The sequence below is a fragment of the Solea solea genome, chromosome 13, assembly GCF_958295425.1.
Source record: "Solea solea chromosome 13, fSolSol10.1, whole genome shotgun sequence".
NCBI lineage: Eukaryota > Metazoa > Chordata > Actinopteri > Pleuronectiformes > Soleidae > Solea > Solea solea.
In genome coordinates, this window is record NC_081146.1 from 28048613 (window position 1) to 28070869 (window position 22257).

The 22257-nt window shown below is 40.9% G+C and overlaps 1 protein-coding gene across 4 annotated transcripts; it reads right to left on the reverse strand.

The window, feature by feature from the left end:
• Positions 1 to 662: 662 nt before the first annotated feature.
• On the reverse strand, positions 663 to 20368 carry si:dkey-199f5.8 (beta-1,4-galactosyltransferase 3). Of its 4 annotated transcripts, XM_058647625.1 has the most exons (8): positions 20208 to 20366; positions 18974 to 19092; positions 7781 to 8704; positions 5394 to 5629; positions 4547 to 4734; positions 4339 to 4461; positions 3138 to 3242; positions 663 to 2828 (listed from the first exon to the last, which is right to left on the reverse strand). In XM_058647625.1, the coding sequence occupies exons 3-8, from the start codon at positions 8052 to 8054 to the stop codon at positions 2522 to 2524; spliced, it is 1233 nt and encodes a 410-aa protein (XP_058503608.1). In that variant the 5' UTR covers positions 8055 to 8704; positions 18974 to 19092; positions 20208 to 20366; the 3' UTR covers positions 663 to 2521. The 4 variants fall into 4 exon arrangements, with proteins under 4 accessions (XP_058503608.1, XP_058503607.1, XP_058503609.1 ...); XM_058647624.1 differs by lacking the exon at positions 18974 to 19092 and having other exon boundaries at positions 20208 to 20368; XM_058647626.1 differs by lacking the exons at positions 18974 to 19092; positions 20208 to 20366 and adding an exon at positions 9288 to 9341.
• Positions 20369 to 22257: the final 1889 nt, after the last annotated feature.

Genomic DNA, 22257 nt, shown 5'->3' on the forward strand with positions numbered 1-22257 from the left:
GAGGCAGCGGGGGCAGAGGTGGATAAACATGAAGCAAGATCAGACAGGACAAGTTCCACCTTCTATACTTTCTAATCTCTCAGTCTTCATCAGTAACAAACCGCTGAAGCATTTTGGGGAAAGTTTATGGAACCAAGAACATATTTTCTAGTACCATTCAATGTTCTTCCTCTGTGAAACTTGATTTAACTTAGAACAATTAGACAATTAATGAATCTCTTGACAGTAAAGGCTTCTGATGGTGCGGCATGGGTTCGATGCTTCTGTTTTACTGGCTGTGATTGCAAAGCTGCCACGTTTGATGATCCTGGGCAGTGGTTTGCTCCGAGCATCCGACATGTCACCAAAAACAGGATGAGATGGTGGTTTTCACAGAGATCATTAAGACCATCCTCATATTTTAGGGAATGTTCAACATGTCCTGAAGCTGGTTCCTGTGTTCATGTGTTCATGTGTTCATGCAGCTGTGGACGCTGCTAAAGCATTCTGAAAATGGCATCCTTTATTATGAGGATCCATAAAAATCATAAAAGTCCCGACTATTTAAACCAGGTCCTGGATTTCAAGTGTATCGTGTTTTAAGGTTAGTTGACAGACGCATCAACTATACAACGTCCCTGATGTCACACAAAACTACAAATAACAAAATAACAGAAGAAACATTTACTTTGATAGAATCTGTTTATTCATACATTTAAGGCAACTCTGGACTGTGCTGAAGAATTTATAGAGAGCGGAATGAAATGATAAAGACACATGTTCTGACTGCTGAGGTTTTCCACATCAAAAACTAACGGTGATTTCATGAACTTCTTTGTACATTTTCCTCTTATTCGATCTCAATCAAGTCGACTCGACTCAGTAAATGAACGTTTAGTTTCTGCTTCACCAAACATGAGCACTGTCTGTCATGATATGAAGATGCTACCGTGTTTGTGCGTGAGGTCAGTACCGTGTACATATCATATGAAAATGATATTACACTGTTAACCAGTGACTGACCATTTACCACAATGACAAAGATAGTTTTCATTACAGAAAATAAACTCAGTCACTGGTGACGGTGAACGAGGAAAGAACAGAGATCACCAATGAACTGGAAAAATTCAGCTTTCTAGAAATCACCCAACATATGGAGCGTGACACAGACCGTCATCACATGTCTGTGTTCTGCAAGAATCCGGTCACATGACCTCAATGCAGAAGCAAAACATCAATAGCAATCGCAGATTTATCTTTCTTTTCCACTGTAATGTGAATTACAAGCTCATCTAAAGGCAAATTTACAATCATCTAATCCTTTTGTTTAAAACATGTGAGAGTGGATGTGCTGGAATATAAGCAACTGATTCTCACTAATATCATTGTATTCAATAAGACGCAGGCAAAAAATAAGTCAAGTAGAAGACTTTAGTTCTCACTAAAACACCATCACTCACACGTTCAGTGGCTTTGAGACAAATCTGTCACAGTGTGTGAGCTAAATGATGTGTATATATATGTATATATATATATATACATATATATATATATATATACACACACACATATACACACATACATATACACGTGTAAATGTGAATCAAAGGGTTTTAAGGCATCACAAGGTTTAAGCAGCGACTGCGGCGCTATAGATATAAAACTCATAGAGTCCAATTTTTAGCCTTTGCTTTTTGCTGTGGTTTCCTTTGGAAGAATTATCAGTCATGTCGGAACAAAGTCGACAAAGTCACGCCCATTTGATTCTTCATAAAGCTTAACGTACAAAGAGCAGCTCGTCTTCTTCATCTTCAGCACTGTCACTCACAGTTAGATCAGGTTTAGATAAAGACTGGATTAATATGAGCAGTTTGGATTGAAGAAGAAAAACAAGTTATTGTATTTAACTTTGCACTAGACTCTTCTGTGAGGCTGCTGATCGTTGCTTCCATAACCGTTTCCTTCCATTACACATTTTTACTTAGTTAGCTGTGGGCGACTCGACTCAAGAGGCTTCTTCACTTCTGACTGAGGCTCACAGCTGACGACTGAAGACTGACGTCTACCATCCTGTCAACATGTAGACCAAGTATAGTTTAGAGTCCATGAAATAATCTGAATTATGCCATAAATTCACCAGTAATCTAGAATTGTCATTAATAATTTTAACAAAAATGTCCTTCATTTAATTTGTTTCCTTTCTCCAGATACTTTGTAGTTATATTTTATACCAGCAGAGGGCACATGGAGATCAACTGCACTGACTCTGGTGGATCAGCAGCACTGACTCTGGTGGATCAGCAGCACTGACTCTGGTGGATCAGCAGCACTGACTCTGGTGGATCAGCAGCACTGACTCTGGTGGATCAGCAGCACTGACTCTGGTGGATCAGCAGCACTGACTCTGGTGGATCAGCAGCACTGACTCTGGTGGATCAGCAGCACTGTGGGGAGTCCGAGCAAATGAAAAAGCTTCCACAGGACACAGTGAGAGGATGATGCTGCTGAAATAACGTCACCATAAAACACGAGGACCGAGGCCTCACTTGTGTTTAGCCGCTGCTTTGACTGCAGGGTTGTTGGGAGGAGCTTCAGGGTTGTTGGGAGGAGCTGCAGGGTTGTTGGGAGGAGCTGCAGGGTTGTTGGGAGGAGCTGCAGCGTTTTTGGGAGGAGCTGCAGCGTTGTTGGGAGGAGCTGCAGGTGCGTGAGGATGCAGACCTTCCTCCGTGCCGATGTGGACGGTGATGTTGGTGTAGAGAGGCAGGTGGTGCCTCGACATGATCTCATATTCAGCCGTGTTCATTCCGTCCAACTTCCAGGTGTGACGTGTTTTAGTCAGCATGTTAAACCTTTGAAGATCAAAGCATAGTTTACGTATTTTAAACCCTTGAAGATCAAATCAGATTTTAGTATTTTAAACCTGTGAAGATCAAAGCAAAGTTTACAGTCTTTTAAACCTTTGAAGATCAAAGCAGAGTACAGTCTTTTAAACCTTTGGAGATCAAAGCATAGTTTTATTTTACCATTGAAGATCAAAGCAGATTTTAGATTTAAACCTGTGAAGATCAAAGCAAAGTTTACAGTCTTTCAAACCTTTGAAGATCAAAGCAGAGTTTACAGTCTTCACATGTTTGTATGCATGTTGTAAGTGTGTGTACCTTTTGGGGTTCACATCATTTCCTTTGTCCAGCTTGTGTTTGATCATCTTGTAACGGCCGACCTGCAGCGATGGACGAGTGATGTACATCCCTGCCAGAGTCACTCTGAGAAGAAGAGGGACACAGTTCACTCTTTCACACATAGATCTTATTTGAAGTGATGAATCTTTTACTCCACATATCAATCAGTTGCTAAAAAGGTTTGATTTCAGGATGATTGAGTACGTGCCCTTGACACTGTGATCCCTCACTCATCACTGTTTACTATATGAGCAGAGATTCTCATCTTCTCCTACCTGTTGACTTTTACCTGGATTTTATCAGCTTCATTCCCAGGATGTTCTCTCACTGTCAGCTGCTCCTTTGCCTGGAATGAACTTCTGCTGATTTCTAGGGTTTTATTGATTGTGATCGTGAAAATGGCTTCTTTGATATTTGATGTTTTAGTAAAGTATGCATGGCTGCTGTGACATTGTTGTACTTTTAACTCTTGGCCAGGACATACTTTTTTTTATCTCAATGTGTTTTTTTCCCTGGTTAAATGAAATCAAATAAATAAGTTAATAATCCTTGTTAGTGAGAGAGCCTGGTCGCATAAAAACAGCTTAAAGAAACTTCATTATAGTAACATGCCACATTTGATTGCCAGTAAACAGTAATAAGTCAGATGAACCCATTATCAGGGGTGTCAAACTCAAACGACCTGGAGGCCAAAGACAAAAACAACAACTGTTTGGTCGCACAAGCTTAAAAATAAAAACACAATACTGCATCATGATATCACACGTATACTTCATGATACTATTTATGACGCAACATGAATCTATTCATATCAAAAACACCAAACTAGGACTGCAACAGGGCCTTCGCGTCCCCACGCAAGTCGGGAGCCCAAGTTTTAGGACCCTTCCTGTTTCGCGGCGAATGGTCGCGTTTCCATAGCAAAACCTTTCAACTTTTCTCCTTTGATGTAACGAGTACAAACACATGTTTATCTGTGATTTCTGATGTCTGACATGACACTGAGTCACTGCTTCTCACTGCTCTTCAACTACAGCTGGAGCCACATGTGCACTTTTCTTTACCCTTTTAAATAAATACAAAACGTTTGATCAGGGGTTTAAGACCAATGTCATTCAAGTCATTATAAAACATGTCACTGTGTCAGTAATCACAAATCAGAGCAGTAGATCCTTCTCACCTGAGTCCGATGTCATCGTCCTCCCCGCCCCAGCCCCAGTAGTTGTTGGGAAATCCGTTCATTTTGAGGTAGTGCAGTGGAGTCAGAGCGGACACGCCTCCAAAGTACATCTTGTATGGAAGCCTGTATAGAATGAGAAATCACATAAACATGACGATGGAAAGCAGATGAAGAGAGAACATGTCAGCAGACAAAAAAAAGGACTTACTTGTAGCCAAACTTGTCCATAGCGACTGCTGCATGTTTAGGGTTGGAGTCGCACACGTACATGTTCCGGTCGTCCTCTGGAATGAGGTCCACGTCATGGAAGAAGAGACAGTCCCAGTCCTCCTCCCTCATGGCCTCACGGAAACCCACATTCATCAGCTTGGCTCTGTTGAACGTGTAGTTTCCAGCCTGCAGTGAAACAAGCACATGTTCACACTTTCATACACAAACACATGTTCACACGTTCATACATGTGCTGTATGAACGTGTGAACATGTGTTTCACTGCAGGCTGGAGACACACACACACGTTCACACGTTCATACAGCATACAGATGATCAGTGAATGGAAACTGTAACTAACTGTAACTGTTTATTTGAGGTTGCACTCCTTCAGTTTAAATGTGTTTTATTCTTACCTGCTTGTTAAGGAGGCCACTGATAACGTTGTTAGTTATGTTGGTAACACGGTGCATAACAGAGCTGCAACTAACGATTATTTTCACAATCGATTAATCTGTCGATGAATCGTTTGGTTCATAAAATCTCAGAAAACCTTCAAAAACCTGGAAATGATGATGTTCTCAAATGTCTTGTTTTGTCCACAAACCAAAACGATGAACTTTTAATGATTTCTTTGTTCTCCAGAGCAAAGAAATTAAGAAAATACTCACGTTTAAGAAGCTTAAACATCAGAAAACTTGTTGTAATCATGAAAAAAGCTTTGAATCAAAACAGTTGTAGTTCTTAATTTAGTCATCAATTAATAATCAGTTCATCGATGAATTGTTTCAGCTCTCGTGCATAATAATAATGATCAAGATTGTACATAAATAAAGCTTAACTCACCTGATGAATGATGTAAACTCCATAGCTGAGCTGCTGTCTCTGCAGGAACGGGTGTAAGTAATAGAGCAGGAACTTGAGGTGGTGTTCTCTGTGTCTGTGAGGGATGATGATGGCGGTGCGATGCCTCGCCTCACAGTCGGGCGGCCTGTAACGTCCTCCCCGTACCACCAGTGGATTCTTCCTCTCAACCTCTGCCAGACTGAGCCCTGACGGGAAGCCCACATGGATGGGCCCACCTGTGAAGAGAAATCAGCTGTCATCACCTGTGAGGAGAAACCAGCTGTCATCACCTGTGAGGAGAAACCAGCGGTCATCACCTGTGAGGAGAAACCAGCGGTCATCACCTGTGAAGAGAAATCAGCTGTCATCACCTGTGAGGAGAAATCAGCTGTCATCACCTGTGAAGAGAAATCAGCTGTCATCACCTGTGAGGAGAAACCAGCTGTCATCACCTGTGAGGAGAAACCAGCGGTCATCACCTGTGAGGAGAAACCAGCGGTCATCACCTGTGAGGAGAAATCAGCTGTCATCACCTGTGAGGAGAAACCAGCTGTCATCACCTGTGAGGAGAAACCAGCGGTCATCACCTGTGAAGAGAAATCAGCTGTCATCACCTGTGAGGAGAAACCAGCTGTCATCACCTGTGAGGAGAAATCAGCTGTCATCACCTGTGAGGAGAAACCAGCGGTCATCACCTGTGAAGAGAAATCAGCTGTCATCACCTGTGAGGAGAAACCAGCTGTCATCACCTGTGAGGAGAAATCAGCTGTCATCACCTGTGAGGAGAAATCAGCTGTCATCACCTGTGAGGAGAAATCAGCTGTCATCACCTGTGAGGAGAAATCAGCTGTCATCACCTGTCATCACCTGTGAAGAGAAATCAGCTGTCATCACCTGTCATCACCTGTGAAGAGAAATCAGCTGTCATCACCTGTGAGGAGAAATCAGCTGTTTATTGTATTGTATCAAATTTAGTATACCAATTGATTCATCAATTAAAAATCTGGGACAATATTCATCGTCCATTGTGATTGGCTGACCGGATGCCACACCCCCACCCTGTCAGATTATTCCTGGATTAATAAACGCCCCAGATTCCGTGGCTGTAGTATAGTCACTGAGCGAGTGCTTCTGCCTTTTCTTTTTCTAAGATAACTTTCACTTTCAATATCTGGCAGTTATTCAACCAAATGTTGTAGAAATCACAAAGTGCCTTGGAGTTATGGTGATGAGAAGTACACGCGCCAAATGCAAAAAATATTGAGCTCTGGAAGTAACACTTTCAAATACAGTGGTGTAAAAAGATCTGAGCAAAGTTTTTCACAGGCAGCACATTTATTCTCATGATGCACACAAACTTTTCCAAAATGCCTTTTTTGGCCATTTTTAGTTTTCGACCGAAAGACTTTTAACAAACAACACGAGCGATGACACGTGTTAAATTACATGTCATTTAGCAGACGCTTTTATCCAAAGCGACTTACAATGGAATTGAGTACAATCAGTCAGGGGTGGGATCGAACTTGCGACCATGAACACTGATGACACGTGAACACTGATGACACGTGAACACTGATGACATGTGAACACTGATGACACACGTGAACACTGATGACATGTGAACACTGATGACACACGTGAACACTGAAGACATGTGAACACTGCGGCCAGCACGCGCCCGTCTGTTCCCGCTCAGATCAGTCTGAACACCAATAACACGGTGGAACAGGATCTGTTAAATGCTGGAAAGTCTCTTTGTGCAGAAGCCAAACTTGTTTAATACAGACAATGAACTCCACACCAGTGATTTTTTGGACGTGAGGATAAAGCTGCGCGGTCTGCGTCAGACGGAGAAGCCACAGTGCAGAAGCGCGGCAGAGAAACAAGGCTGCTCTGTCTGCACCCTCTGATGTTTGACGAGATCCTCCTCATTATTTTCATAGATTCCTCATTGATTTATTCTTTGAAGCATGAATTTTAATCTATACAATTGTAATGCCTTGACTTTAGTGAGGTAAGTACACACACACACACACACAGTCTCAGTCATGACGACAAAATGAGATAAAAAAAACAAAAAACAATGGTACAAAATCGGTATAATCATTTCTAAACTTTGGTGTTTTGGTTTTCGGTGCATCCCTAATTTATTCCCAATAAGATCATTTGCTCTCATCATCCTCCTCTTCCTCACGTTTGACCTGAAGCCATCAGTGTGTGTGTGTTAGTGTCTGTACATTATTGCGCTGCATCACAGAATCCTGCTGTTGTTTCACTGTAACTGTAATAACAACACAATCAAATGTATATAAATGCTGTGATATGTATATTGTTGACATAGCGATGACAACACAAATGTGTCATGAGACAAACTTCAGAGAGCTCACCTGTCAGAGGGGAAGTCTTGGGGCAGTAAGGCATGTCATCACCATGGCGATGAGCTCTGGGCAGGTGTGAGAGGTTGGCATACACATCTCCTCCACTGAGGCCTCCTGCAGAGTGGTTGCGGCCTGATGCACTCGTGCTGTCAGGCTTGCGGAAAATGCGGATGAAGTAGGTGACTCTCTTCTGATACCCCTCGCGGGACAGTAGAGCCATGACCACCAGCTGGATGCCCAGGAACATAAAAAAATAGCGCCATTTGGACTGGATAGTAACCATGGCGATAGATCTCCGGAGCACAGGCAGTGTAGAGAGTCACACAAGTCAATAATCTAACTCTCAGTGACCAACACCACCACAAACTTGGCGTAGTTGATGGAAGCTGGTGTTTACAGTTTACAGGTGTTGTGTGTTTACAACACAAGCGTCTGAATATGAAGTAATAAAAAACACACACACAGGCACGTTTGGTGCTAGAATGTAAAAATATAAGAGTTATAAAATTGAAAGTGGCCTGAAAGTTAACTGTTGGTCCAATTCATAATTGGCCTGGTGTAATGATGCCAGTCCCACATCATGTTCTTTCACCACCACTGACTTCCACCCTGTGCCATGGGAAGTTCATTCTCTGCAGGTCTATCACTCACTCTCTCACTGCTCTCCCTCATGTTCTCAACAACATGTGCCATGAAAAAGTGAGCATATGCATCCATATGAGCTTGGCTTTATATTTGACTGAAGATTAAACAGCGTTCCACTGACTGACGGCGAGTGGACCAATCACAGTCAGCTGTGAGTGTGTGTGTTGACTTTGAGGGGGTGGGCTTCAGTGGAGATTCAGGCTGAAATACAAAGAAAAGGGGGAGGGGTGATGGAGGAGGAGGGAGACGCACTCCAGGAGGCCGACTGGACAGGAACACACCGACTCTCTGAAAGACAAAAAGCAAAGAGTTTCACTTACAAGCAAACAAAGCCTAACAGTTGTCATCAGCTGGACATCGAAGCACAAATACGACATCATCTGTTATAAAAGTTTTAGGGCTGCAACTAACGATTATTTCAATAATCGATTAATCGGTCGTTTATTTTTTCGATGAATCGGTTAAAAAAAGAAACATTTGTAATTGCCGCATCTTTATTCAAAAACTGAACATTTCAAATTCACAGTGCAGACTGAAGTATAAAACAACAGGTTATTGCTCCAACGTCCCTGAGCTATCAAAGGTAATATTAAATGATAAAAAAAAAAAATCAAAACATAACACAAAAAAAAAAACCATACAATGTATGATATACATTTATATATCTACAAAAATTAAAAGGCTCCTTTTTTTATAAAGTGCACAAAATAAGGTTTTCAGTTGTTTAAAAGTTTCCTGAACAATAAATGATAAAAAAAATAAAGAAAAAAGCAAATTACCAATCTGCCCACAGCATTTGTTTCAACATTAACATTGACATTAAAGCGGCCTTGCTTGGTGCTCTAACACACACACACACACACACACACACTGTTCACTTCACTGTTTATTCAGGAACTTTGCATTGCAATGCAAAAATGGAAGCATGTCTCTTCTTGGAAGCTATGTTGCCTGCTGCAGAGAACAGCCGCTCTGATAGTGTTGAGGTGCCAGGGATGCATAAGTAGGACTTGGCTAGCCTGGCCAATATCGGATATTTGTCCTGGTTGTTCTTCCACCACTGCAATGAGGTTTCTTCCTTAGTAAGTTTCTTTTCTCCAAAGTATATGAGGACTTCTTCCCCTACTTGGGCACGGTGGACATCATCATCATCATCATCATCATCATCTTCACTTGCTCCATCCCCTTCTTCACTGCTGGAAACAAGGAGTGAATCAAGTAGAGTGGCAGGAGGTGTTGATGCAGAAGCTGTATCGGTGGAAGTGACGGGCTGCTGCACATTCATCTCCATCTCTTCAAGTGCCAGTCCTTGCACTTTGGTTTGAACATGAAGGATTTCTTCAGGGGAAAGAAACTTCAGTTTCCTAAACCTTGGGTCAAGTGCTAACGCAAGAATCTTTCGAATCATTTGCTGCTGTGTCTGAAAAGGAAGTCTCCCTTTTCCATCGCTCCTGTAATTTGACACTTGTTACAATGTCATTTATGAACAGTTGAAGTAGTTAACTGTCGGCCTTAAGCCTTTGATTAAATTAAAGGAAGGAACGTGGCTTTGTGGCCTTTGTTCTTTGATAAAAACTACCATGGACTGACATCTTCAACGGCTATGACAGATAAAGAAATTGAAGATATGCTGAAAAATATCAAACAGTTGGATGGATGTGTCTGTTTGAGAAGCTGTACTTTAAGTTTAGGTGGAACAAGGTTTTTTGAGGTTGCGTTGTCTTAGTGTTGGAATCTTTAGATCGTCATTCACAAACTGAACATCAAGGGAATATTTCTATGTGTTGTTGACCCTCGAGAAGCTTGGATACATGTGGATAGAAATGTAACTTGGATGTACGGCTTGTACACTTTGGAATTAAGTGTACTTTCGCCACCACACCCAGAGTCGTGATCAGAGCGCTAGTTGTGTAAACACACAAATCCCCGTGAGGAATTAGTTGACAAACACATTACAGATGAATGCAAACAGAGGCTACAGGCTAATGCTATCAGTAATCAAGAAGACACTGAAGACGTCACACTGAGAGGTAACAAAAGAAATGTCATTGTTCTCTCTACATTCAGAGGTTTAGCCCAGCACCTATGCTCTATATTATTATATTGTGCAGTGTGCTTTAAATATTGATGGTACATTACAGCTGACAAAAAGGACATTTTCTTTTCTGCCCCTGGGGCATTAATAATACATATACATGGCATGTCCACACGCACAATGTGACAGACATGAATGAATGCAAGAAGTCAAGAGGGCAAGAGAATAACATGCAGACTTGTAAATGGGCACATTGCAGTTCTATATTTAGATCATGCAGGGAACATGGCTCACTCTCCGCTCAAAACAAACTGGCTTCATCTACACATCCACTATCCTGACTAAAGTCATTGTGATTCCAAAAATGAGTGGGTAATAGGGTAATATTGCATTGTTGGTAAGAAATTTGTCTTTTAACGATTCGTAAACAAATAGGTGGAACCTCGTCAAATATCACAAAGCAACACCTCAGAGTCCGTCCCCCTGAAGTTTACTCCACTAGAGTTTCTAGGGAAAGGACCCCACCTCCACCCCCTCTTTAAGACAAATTAAAATTCATGTGCATGTTCCATTATTTATGATAAATCTGGATATTATAATGAAATGGACACTTAATACAATGAATTACTAGCAGAATCACTGAATTACGAACAGAACCACTGAATTACGAACAGAAACACTGAATTACGAACAGAAACAGTGAATTACGAACAGAAACAGTGAATTACTAACAGAAACACTGAATTACGAACAGAAACAGTGAATTACGAACAGAAACAGTGAATTACTAACAGAATCACTGAATTACGAACAGAAACACTGAATTACGAACAGAAACACTGAATTACGAACAGAAACACTGAATTACTAACAGAATCACTGAATTAAGAACAGAAACACTGAATTACGAACAGAAACACTGAATTACGAACAGAAACACTGAATTACTAACAGAATCACTGAATTACGAACAGAAACAGTGAATTACGAACAGAAACAGTGAATTACTAACAGAATCACTGAATTACGAACAGAAACACTGAATTACGAACAGAAACAGTGAATTACTAACAGAATCACTGAATTACTAACAGAATCACTGAATTACGAACAGAAACACTGAATTACGAACAGAAACAGTGAATTACTAACAGAATCACTGAATTAAGAACAGAAACACTGAATTACGAACAGAAACAGTGAATTACTAACAGAATCACTGAATTACGAACAGAAACACTGAATTACGAACAGAAACACTGAATTACGAACAGAAACACTGAATTACGAACAGAAACACTGAATTATGAACAGAAACAGTGAATTACTAAAACAAACAGTGAATTGAAAGAAACAGTTGCGCTGTGCTGTTTTAGAGGTGTGAAGAAGAACTGATCACCCGACACCTGTAGACAAGGAGCTAACGTTAGCTCATCATGTCGGTGGTTTGGCAGTATTTAGCAGTTAGCTCCGTTAGCTCCGTTAGCTGCACTAGCTCCGTTAGCACGCCTACAGTCAAACTGGAGCTGTGTCCAGCGTATGTATGCCTCTGTTTTTAAAGTTTAGTTAGTTTTAGTTACTTCAGAGACTCATTTTAACAATCTGGAGTCATGTAAAAATGATGTGACACGCGTCCTTTCCCGGTCAGTTGTCATGGAAACATGAAGCTCTGCTGCGGTGTCCATTTGCTGTATTCGTTCATGTTTTACAGAGAGTTTAACCTGAGCCAAACCTTACCACCAATGCTAATCATATCACAGTCATGCAGGCATAGTATGATATATTCTGTTTTATAACACACTGGTATCGGTACTCTGTATCGGCCGATACCCACAACACAAGTATCGGAATCGGGAGGGAAAAAATGGTGTCGGAACATCTCTATTAATGACCTCATTTCCTCATTTGACCGCATTTCCTTACATTTAATTTACGGAAAAGTCATGGATATACTTCCAGGTCAAGAAGGCTGCTTAAGGGTTAACCGGGCTCGCCATTCCTGTTGTTGATCGTTTACTGACTCGTGTCGATGTGTGTGTGTGTGCGACTACGCTTACTTTTGTTTGTGTGTCAACACCACCTGCACAACTCCACCTCTGATTGGATTTAAACCCACACAGTTGTTTATATTACTTTGATTCACTTTAAATGTAGGTCTTAATATATCTGCATGTTATGTCCCTCCAACTCTAACATGACATAAATCACTGAACAATCACATTGTACATTATAAATAAGTGAAGATCACAAAAGACATGTTATGTCCTTTAAGCTGCATCTCAGCTCCATGCTTCTTTGTTAGCTGCTCCACATAAAGTGTCCGGGCGATGGTGCGCTGCACTTCAGAGTTCTGCCTTTTCATACCTTCTGTTTTACGTTATGTAACATTTACATAATCAGAATCGTCCATGTCTGAACCGCAATGCATCTGAGAATCGATGTTTTCCCCACCCCCCTACCTCTCCTTTAATGTGGAAAGATGCTGTGACTGCGTGTATTTCACAATACTATAGTTTTGTACAAAAATAAACTTTTATCTTTACAGGTGCTGACAAAGAGAAATATTTTTATTTTAATTCTGATTCTATAAACCTAAGCAGGTCTCTACTGTCAACACTAACAAAGCAAGGCAGTGAAATCATGTGCACACATGCCCTGAGGAAAAGAGGCGTCCGCATAACACGGTGTGTCACCGTCCATGTCATGGCAACTCACTCTGAGCCCTGGTCAGCGATGCAGGTACCGATGGTTCAGGTCTCTGTGGTTGTGCACAACAGCAGGAGTATTATTCATTCTCCTGAGTTTTAATCTTTCAGCCTTTTGTTGCTCATGCAGTTTCCATTGTGTAGTGTTCACTTTCAACTGTGAGCAAACCATGAGGGACAGTCACTTATCCACTCTACCATAGCAATGACAACCATAGAGACAAGAAATCTCTCATGTGGCTGCAAAACCATAACAAATGCGGCGTAAGAGGAGTTGAGTTTAGGCTGTTATAACAAAATACGACGAAGACTTGGAATTAAATACTGCTCAGGGTTGGACAGATTCATATTTTAGATTATATGGAAAGAAACTCGACTATTTTGCAAAGCCATTGCAAGAAAGGCTTTAAAAACACTGAATGAAAAAGCTGCTACAAAATCATTTTCATTTACACTGTAAATGCTTCAAATATCTGTTCATATCTAGTCAGCAACTCGTGATAATCTGTATCAATATCCGCCCAGAAAGACACAATGAAAGTCAAAGATTGAGAAGTGTACCAAACTAACCCATCTATGGTATCCTTCCAAACACACTGCTTCCACTCCTTGAGCCACATCAGGGTGTACATTCCAAACGGCACCATGGTCAGCACAAGTGCACTGTACCGCTTGTACCACAAGGCTAAACATTCAAAAACACCAACACAAATCATTACAGCTCATGTGGAAAACTGAAATTAAAATGACAACTGGAAACCAAAATCATAAAATAATTAGAGAATTAATTACAAAAGTATTCAGGATTAATTACCAAAACGACGGTTTAAAAACCTCATATGGTTGAGTTAGTTTCAATGTGGACATTCCACACATTTACTCTTTAAATCAACCAGCGGTCTGATTTCTCCAAACTAACTTTACAGTGGTCTTCAAGTGTTAGTGCTGCAGCCAAACCTTTAAAACATGCTGTATTACGTAGCGACAGCCACAGCACGTCACCTCTCACCTGCTTCTCTGAAATCACTGATAGTGATAGAAACATTTTGCATGAGTTATTTCAATGTTTGGTGGTCAACAGGAATCATGTTGTGCTGTGCACTGCTACACATGGGATTTTTAACGACATGCAGGCCGCCGGAGTGTGTGTGTGTGTGTGTGTGTGTGTGTGTGTGTCTTTGTTCAAGCATCACACCTGCTGCCTTATGATGGAAAACATGACATTCAAGCAGTGGATGGTGCTAATAAATGCCAAGCACATTAAACAGAAAGTTTTATCAAAGTCTACGCCGATGACAAAGCAGGATGCTTGTTTGCTTGTTCATCAAATTACTGATGGAACAAGTTACTGTTACATATATAAATATAGTATATAAAGCAAGTCATTGAAGTATGACAATAAGGCCATAGCGTGTAACAAATAATGGTACCACATAGCCACGGTTAATAAGAATGAATTAACATGGCATAAAAGAAATGATCCTAGACTAGTCTATCAATGCGGAAAAATAAAATAAACATACACTAACAACATAAGAATTGAATCAAATAGTGACCTTGAAATTGAAAATCAAATCAAATTTGAGGATTTGGAGAATCTGGTGGTCCCTAGTATGTGACTTTAATTTGCAATGATTAAAGCAAAAAAGGTCAAAAATCCTAATCCCTGGTCATCTCTGTGCCACACCATACTGTTTTCTGCCGTGCAATAGCTTCTCAAAGGACTTCATGTAAAACAGGAGTCTAGTGTTTACATGCACTTAGCCCAACAACCTTCTGTTCTCCAAGGGTTAGGAATTCAAGTTGTAAGAAGGCTTTAATCTACACCAATGGTTCTCAAACGGTTGTAGCATCAGAGGAAGCTTGTGTACAGCTAGTGGTACACTTAAACAATCAGAAATACCGTTCTGTTGTATATAACACGGTACGTGGTCTTAATCTAACTTCTCTATACCAGTGTGTGAAGTCTATGTGAGGAAGGAGAGGATGATGACAGAGCAAATCATGGAACTGGGAATAAAGCTGCCTCCTGTGAAAAGGCTGAGGCCGACTTTGCTCGGCCTATTTACGCCACTGTATTTCAACGTTTTATTTATTTATTTATTTTAATGTGGTAATGGTGTTACTTTAAAAGCTCAATTCTTATTTTCTGGGGTGGTACTTTGTATAAAAGTTTGAAAACCACTCAAAACCAATAAAACAATTAAACCGAGGGTGATTTTGAAGCTTGTGTGGTAAATTTGTTCTGGTATCATTTCAGTGTTTTCAGTAACATATACGTGTTGCAAGGCTTGACCTTTTATTAGAGTTATACAAAATAACCCACCCATTAGATACATACGCAAATGTTGTCGGCCGAGTCTGGCCTTTTAGGAGAGGGTGTGCTCTTGTGGGTTCTGGGTGTGTGTGTGTGTGTGTGTGTGTGAGCAAGGAAAGAAGAAAAAAAAGGAGATGGAGTTTATATGTGACGTGTACAGTGAGCAGCCACAGCAGGAAGAGTAAGTCACACTCGCTGTGTGCTACATGTTTGCTCTGCTGTAACAAAAGCCGCTTTTCCACCGGCTCTACTCGCCTCGGCACGACACGACACGGCACGATTAGGTTGCATCTCCACTACAGAAAAGTACCTACTTAACGTGGGCGGAGTCATCACTGCACGGCTGAGTGAAACTGCGCTGACTTGTTTTATACAGTGACTTTGTTTTATATAGAGATGTTCCGATACCATTTTTTCCCTCCCGATACCGATTCCGATACTTGTGCTGTGGGTATCGGCCGATACCGAGTACCGATACCGATACCAGTGTGTTATAAAAAAATATATATCATACTACACCTGCATGACTGTGATATGATTATCATCACCAAATCCTTTACCGTATCAGTCACGGGTGTCAGACAGTGGAATAATCTGGATGAGGAGATGAAAAAATCAGCAAAACGGAGTGTATTTAAAAAGAAGTATGTAGAGATGACCATTAATCGATACAGAATGACCCAGGAGGAAAGTATGACAAAGGTCAGAGACAGAAATCTGTAGACACCGTGTGGATACGGCAGTGAAAGCAAATGTAGCCAAACAACAGCTGACATACATGGAGTCTGATTGACTGTCTAGAGCTAGACTGCATCTCTGAGTGCTACCTGATGCTGAAACATGTTTTTGTCAAAATGTCATAAGAAAAAGAAAAATGATGTATTGTATGATGAAAATATGTATTCTGTGGGTAATGGGGACGGGACTAGATAAACTTTTGCTTCTCCGGCTTTCCCTTTTGGTTATGTGTATTGTGTAAACTACACTAAGATGATGTGTGATGATGAGTGATCTAACTGACATGATATGATGATGATATATATATATATATAAATAAATAAATCATTGGTGGTAAGGTTTGGCTCAGGTTAAACCCTCTGTAAAACATGAACGAATACAGCAAATGGACATCATTTATTTTTACCAGTGATATGTTATTTAGTTTTTCAGCTTGTACGTTTGTTTTGACTCTGGTCCAAACACCGCGGCACTGGCAGAGCTTCATGTTTCCATGACGACTGACCGGGAAAGGACGTGCGTGACATCATTTTTACTCGACTCCAGATTGTTAAAATGAGTCTCTGAAGTAACGCTAAACTTTAAAAACAGAGGCATACATACGCAGGACACAGGTACGCTGGTTAGTTGTAGCGCTGCTCTTTTCGTTTAATAAACGGGCCGCTCCAGTTTGACTGTAGACGCGCTAACGGAGCTAGCGCAGCTAACAACGCTAAAGGAGCTAACTGGTAAATACTGCCAAACTGCCGACATGATGAGCTAACGTTAGCTCCTTGTCTACAGGTCTCGGGCGATCAGTTCTTCTTCACGCCTCTAAAACAGCACAGCGCAACTGTTTCAAGAGCGGCGAAGAAGAACCGCGTCAGCGCTAACGGAGCTCTATTAAATAACGTGGTATCGGATCGGTGCATGGACTCCAGTACTCGCCGATACCGATACCCACATTTTCGGCAGTATCGGAGGCATTTCCGATACCGGTATCGGAATCGGAACAACTCTAGTTTTATACGCGACACACGCGAGTGACTCGTGACTTTACACCACACTTCTGTAGTTGTTGGAGATTAGCCCACGTTTTTAGGATTGTTAAGTAGTTAATTTATCTACAATTCGGCACTGTTCGGCTTGATTTCTGTCCACACGTCTCCGCAGTACAGCCTCCTACTCCACAGACTACAGTGGCAGCGGTCTGTTTCTAACGATCAGCGGCACTGTCCCTAAATACACCACTCCACTTTAAAAGACTCCTGTTAAATATAGATGTTTCCCTGGTAGTTGTTGGAGAATAACCCACGTTGTTATGATTGTTACGTAGTTTTAAGTGATCTACAGTTCGGCGCTGTTCAGCTTGATTTGTGTGTGGGACGTCTCTTCCTGTGAAGGGACTCAGTGGCCGGCAGTCTGACCAATCATTGCATAGTACCTGCTTTTAAGCACGCTTGGAACCTCACCTCAGCAGGTACTAAAAATAGTACCTGGTGGAAACGCTACTTAAACCGTGCCGTGGCGAGGCGAGTAGAGCTCTGTTCACACAAAAGTTGCTCCAGACTCATCGTTGGCCAGTTACCGGTTAAGAGCTCGGTGCAGTACCAAAATGAAACTTCTCGGTTTTTTTTTTACCACAGACAGAATCCTGTTGTAGCGATGGACAACTTTAATACCTGAAAAAGGTATGGTTTGTCTGTAAAACGTTTCTCAATAAAGGAAACCTAAGTTAAGTGTTACCTAACGTTACTCCTGTTATTGGGCACTATCGGCGAAAGCGAGTAGTGTGCAGACGACACATGCCGTAGCAGAGCTAAATGTGTTTGTTAGTGTTTTGTTTTGTTTTTTTTAATGCTGTGTACGACCGCTGCTACTTAATTATTATCCGACAGAGTGAGGACCTGTGTGTGTGTGCGTGTGTCAGTCAGTCAGATGATAATTAATAATAATAATAAACATCATATACTATAAAATATATTTTCTTAAATAAAACTTTCAGTGTGTGTGTTCAGTACTTTTTGAACATTTTGAACACATCTAACAATACCGTGATAATATTGATAACCGTGATCATTTTGGTCACAATAACCGTGATATGAAATGTTCATATTGTTACATCTCTAGTATGTACACACTACATTTGTGTGTCAAATGAAGATAAACATTTATCTAACCCTTACTCTTGTTCACAACCATTTATATTAGGGCTGTCAATTTCCCTCTATAATCCCATTCAAGTTCCTCTCCTTATTATTTTTAATATTCAAATTATTTTTCGAATTTTTAATTGAAATTTGAATAGATGTTTACTTGATATGGGGTTGTTCTACGTTCTGTCCACTGGGCCATGCATGAGACACTGGCATATATTATATCATGACTATCGCACAGTCATACATGAGCAAAGCATTTTGTTTTTCACACAGAAAGAGGTCCCGTCACCAAGTTTTAAAAAATACACATTTCTATAGTAATTACAGCATTTTCAATATTCTAATTATATTCGACTCCTGAAATTCATTCCAACAGCCCTAATTTATATAACTACTACTATGTATTATATAGCTAATCATTAATGTTATCATCAACTGCTTATCCTTTTGAATGCGGAATGTCACAACTTTGACGATATGATGAAGATAATAGTGATGAAGAGAATTGTTATTAATGCTCCTGGTATCTATCTTCTTCTCCTCTTTCCTTTCTTTGTAAATGTATGTCCTGAAATGTTTGGGGTATTTTCCTGTAGACGACAAATACACTACTCATAATCTCACCTCTCTCTTCTGCTTGCATTTGCTGTAGATATTTGTGTCATTGCTATCTTCATCTTCTTCTTGTGTTTGGAGATGGTTTGGTCTGTTCACTTCATGACAACTTGAACCCTAAGCCAACTCTGTAACACAGTAATGTACACAGCGTGCACTCATGTAGTCATATGTGTTAGAACACTTTAAGTCCTTTTGGTGGTTTCATGTGGACACAGAGTTTATGGGAAACTTTTCAAAACGACAAAAGAAAAGGATTGTTTACCTTCCATGTTTGCGTGGATAGGACCCAAATGTGAACGAGGGATGCATTCAGGCCTATAGTTAACATGGTAGGTATGAGGTTCCTCATAGAACCACAGGAGAGAACAATCTTTCTAACATACATCACAAGGAATAAAGTTATGGACTGACTTGAAACCGTTTTGGTCTCATCGCCCAGTTCTAAGTCTACTCACACCTTGTGGAATCAATCATTAAACAGACAGATCGAAGGGGGAGGGGCTGCCACGCAGTGCCTTTTGTTCTGCTTTGGAGAATATGAGCAAAAAATCGAAACTGCTAAAGCTGCTAAAACTGCTAAAGCTGCTAAAACCGCTGAAGCTGGAGGCGAAGACGCAGCAGGAAGAGTTTCCTGACGTGTCAACAGTGATGTGTCGCCACCGTTACTCAGGTCAAGCCTCTCCTGAGTTTCCGGCTATTAATAAACCAGGCTGTGGTTGTGTGTGTGTGTCACAGCTGTGACACACACAGTGACACACTAACTTACACGTCGCTAAAGTACAACAATTGGTTACATGCTGTCGGCTAACGCCGGTTAACTTGTTTAACTAAAGCAAACAATACCCGTCTTCACATTATTTCTTCGTGTAAGGCGTTAGATCCTCTTTTCTTCTCTAAACTACATTGTTTAAAAGTCAATAATCACAAACAATCACATTTGAAAGCTCCAGAACTGAACAGCTTTACTTGGACCAACACGGATACTCGACAGCTGTGGAAGGAAATGCGACCCGAGCTGAGCCGAGCCGAGCCGAGCTCAGCTGAGCCTAGCTGAGCTGAGCTGAGCCGAGCCGAGCCGAGCTCAGCTGAGCCGAGCTGAGCCGAGCCGAGCCGAGCTGAGCCGAGCTAGCCGCTGCGGATGAATAACGTTAGTTAGCTGTCTAGCTAACGATGACCCGCACACACATACACGGTGCCGTTTCCTGCCGAGTATTACAACATAACAGAGTTTAACTCTTACCAGAAACGCTGCTTGTGTTCCTCGGTTGACCAAGAGACTGTTAGCAGTCGGTATTTCCTCCAACAAGCGTCTTGTTTCTTGTTCAGAGTCTGTTTCGAAGTTGAAGCTGCTGTGAGAGCGAGGTGTGCTGCTGCTGCTGCTGCTGTGCTGCTGCTGCTGCTCTCACTGCGCACAGTCACCTCCCCTTGACCACACACACACACACACACACACACACACACGTAAGACATTCGTGACTTCAGGGGACATTGCGTTGACTTACATTCATTTCGTGGAGACTTACTCTAACCTTAACCACAATTACTACTGGCCTAATCTTAATCCTAATCCTGATTCTAACCCTAACCTCAACCTAACCTTAAAACATATATTCACCTTAAAATGTAGTCATTTACATTGTGGGGACCTGATTTTTGTCCCCACAAGGAAGACAAGTCTCCATAAATTGACTGTAAACAGGTTTAGGTCCCACACACAATCATTGTCTAAAGTCTCATGTTTTATTCCTTATTCAGGTTGAGGGGCTGCAGTTTGTCAGAAAGCAGCTGAAATCAACTCCTCTCACCTGAGAGAACTCGACCTGAGCTGGAAAAAGCTACAGGATTCAGGAATCGTTGGGGGCGGGCCTTATTATTGATACCAGATGAAAAAGGTGAAAATAATTTTTTAGTGCAAACAGTCCAGAAGAACATCATTCACAAACAGATGCACTAAGCTTAACACTGTCCATACATTTGTTTACATATGTTTTAGCTGCTTTTTTGTTTTGTTAAAAATGTTCAAAATGTGCTGCTCCATTTCCGTCTTTAGCACCAAGAAATTTAGCTTCTCGTTTGCATTTAAGAATGTGAAATTTTGCAGTTTTTCTGGAATCATAACAGCCAAGTATAACGTATAGTAAAGTGTATGATGCAAAATTAATCTGTTACTTAAAAAAAAGTACATATATAACTCATAACTTGCCATCGCTTGGTGGTCCACATGAAAACGACTGGAGGGGCTGCATGTTGCCCGTAGGCCACGAGTTTGAGACCCCTGTTCCGTAATTCGGACAAGTCTGGTTCGAGCGTCAGGGGAGTCGGGGTGTCAGCCAGGTCGAGGCTCAGATGACGATCTTTGGCGACTTCTTCTGTTGTCAAAATGTTTTTTCGGCTTGGTGGGTGGGGCTTTATAACCCGGGGCGGAAATTCAACTGTCCATGCGATTTAAATTTTTTTATTCACATTCATTACATTACCAGATGATTTCATCCAAAGATATTTACAATAAGTGCATTTAGGTGAGTAAAAAAACAGCTAGTCAGAAATCATACATACGCAGATGTCTTTCTAATAAAAGAAGCATCCAAAGTATAAAATCTAAAATCTATTTAAATTGTATTTAAAATACAGTGTAATATATTATAAGAGGAGGGATCACTGTAGTATACGCACACATTTAATGGAGGTGCAAAATACATGTATAGATCATAACAAAACAGCAGGATTGTCTAATAAAACATACAAAGGCTTTGCTCAGGTATGAAACAAACGATTTTTCTGTCTATTTAGTTGTTTGTTCTTCATGGAAGTGACATGCAGATGGCATTGTTGTTTTGTGTCTATTTGAGTATTTTCCTCGTTCTAGTGACTATTTTACAAGATTGGATTGTGTTTCACAAAAAGCTGCCACCTCATTGGTCGAGCACAGTCATGTGACGACTTTACCACTCGACCAGGGGCCTGTTTCAGAAAGCAGGTTCAACAAACTCTGAGTTAAAACCTTAACTCTAGGTTGGCCAACTCTGAGCTGTCAAACTCTGAGTCTTCGGTTTCAGAACAGCTGATCAGCATTAGTTCAATCCACTCGGAGTATGTTCACTCTGAGTTCGTCATCAATGGAGCTCTGATACTATGATTCACCATGGCAACAGGTAAACAAAGAGCACAGCCTCCATTTTAATCCAGTTGAGCAGAAATATTAACCCATGCAATATTAACGACCATGACATTTATCTTCAAAAACAGTAGTGAAGAGACAAGTCAATAAATGAACACTATTACATTTTATA

Excerpts from the sequence above, each read along its gene's own strand:
- si:dkey-199f5.8 (XM_058647624.1), bottom strand. The coding sequence starts at position 8,054 with ATGGTTACTATCCAGTCCAAATGGCGCTATTTTTTTATGTTCCTGGGC. Across the intron at positions 4,735-5,393 it reads GAGTTTACATCATTCATCAG|GCTGGAAACTACACGTTCAA; the intron begins GTGAGTTAAGCT and ends GTTTCACTGCAG. Across the intron at positions 2,829-3,137 it reads AATGATGTGAACCCCAAAAG|GTTTAACATGCTGACTAAAA; the intron begins GTACACACACTT and ends TGATCTTCAAAG.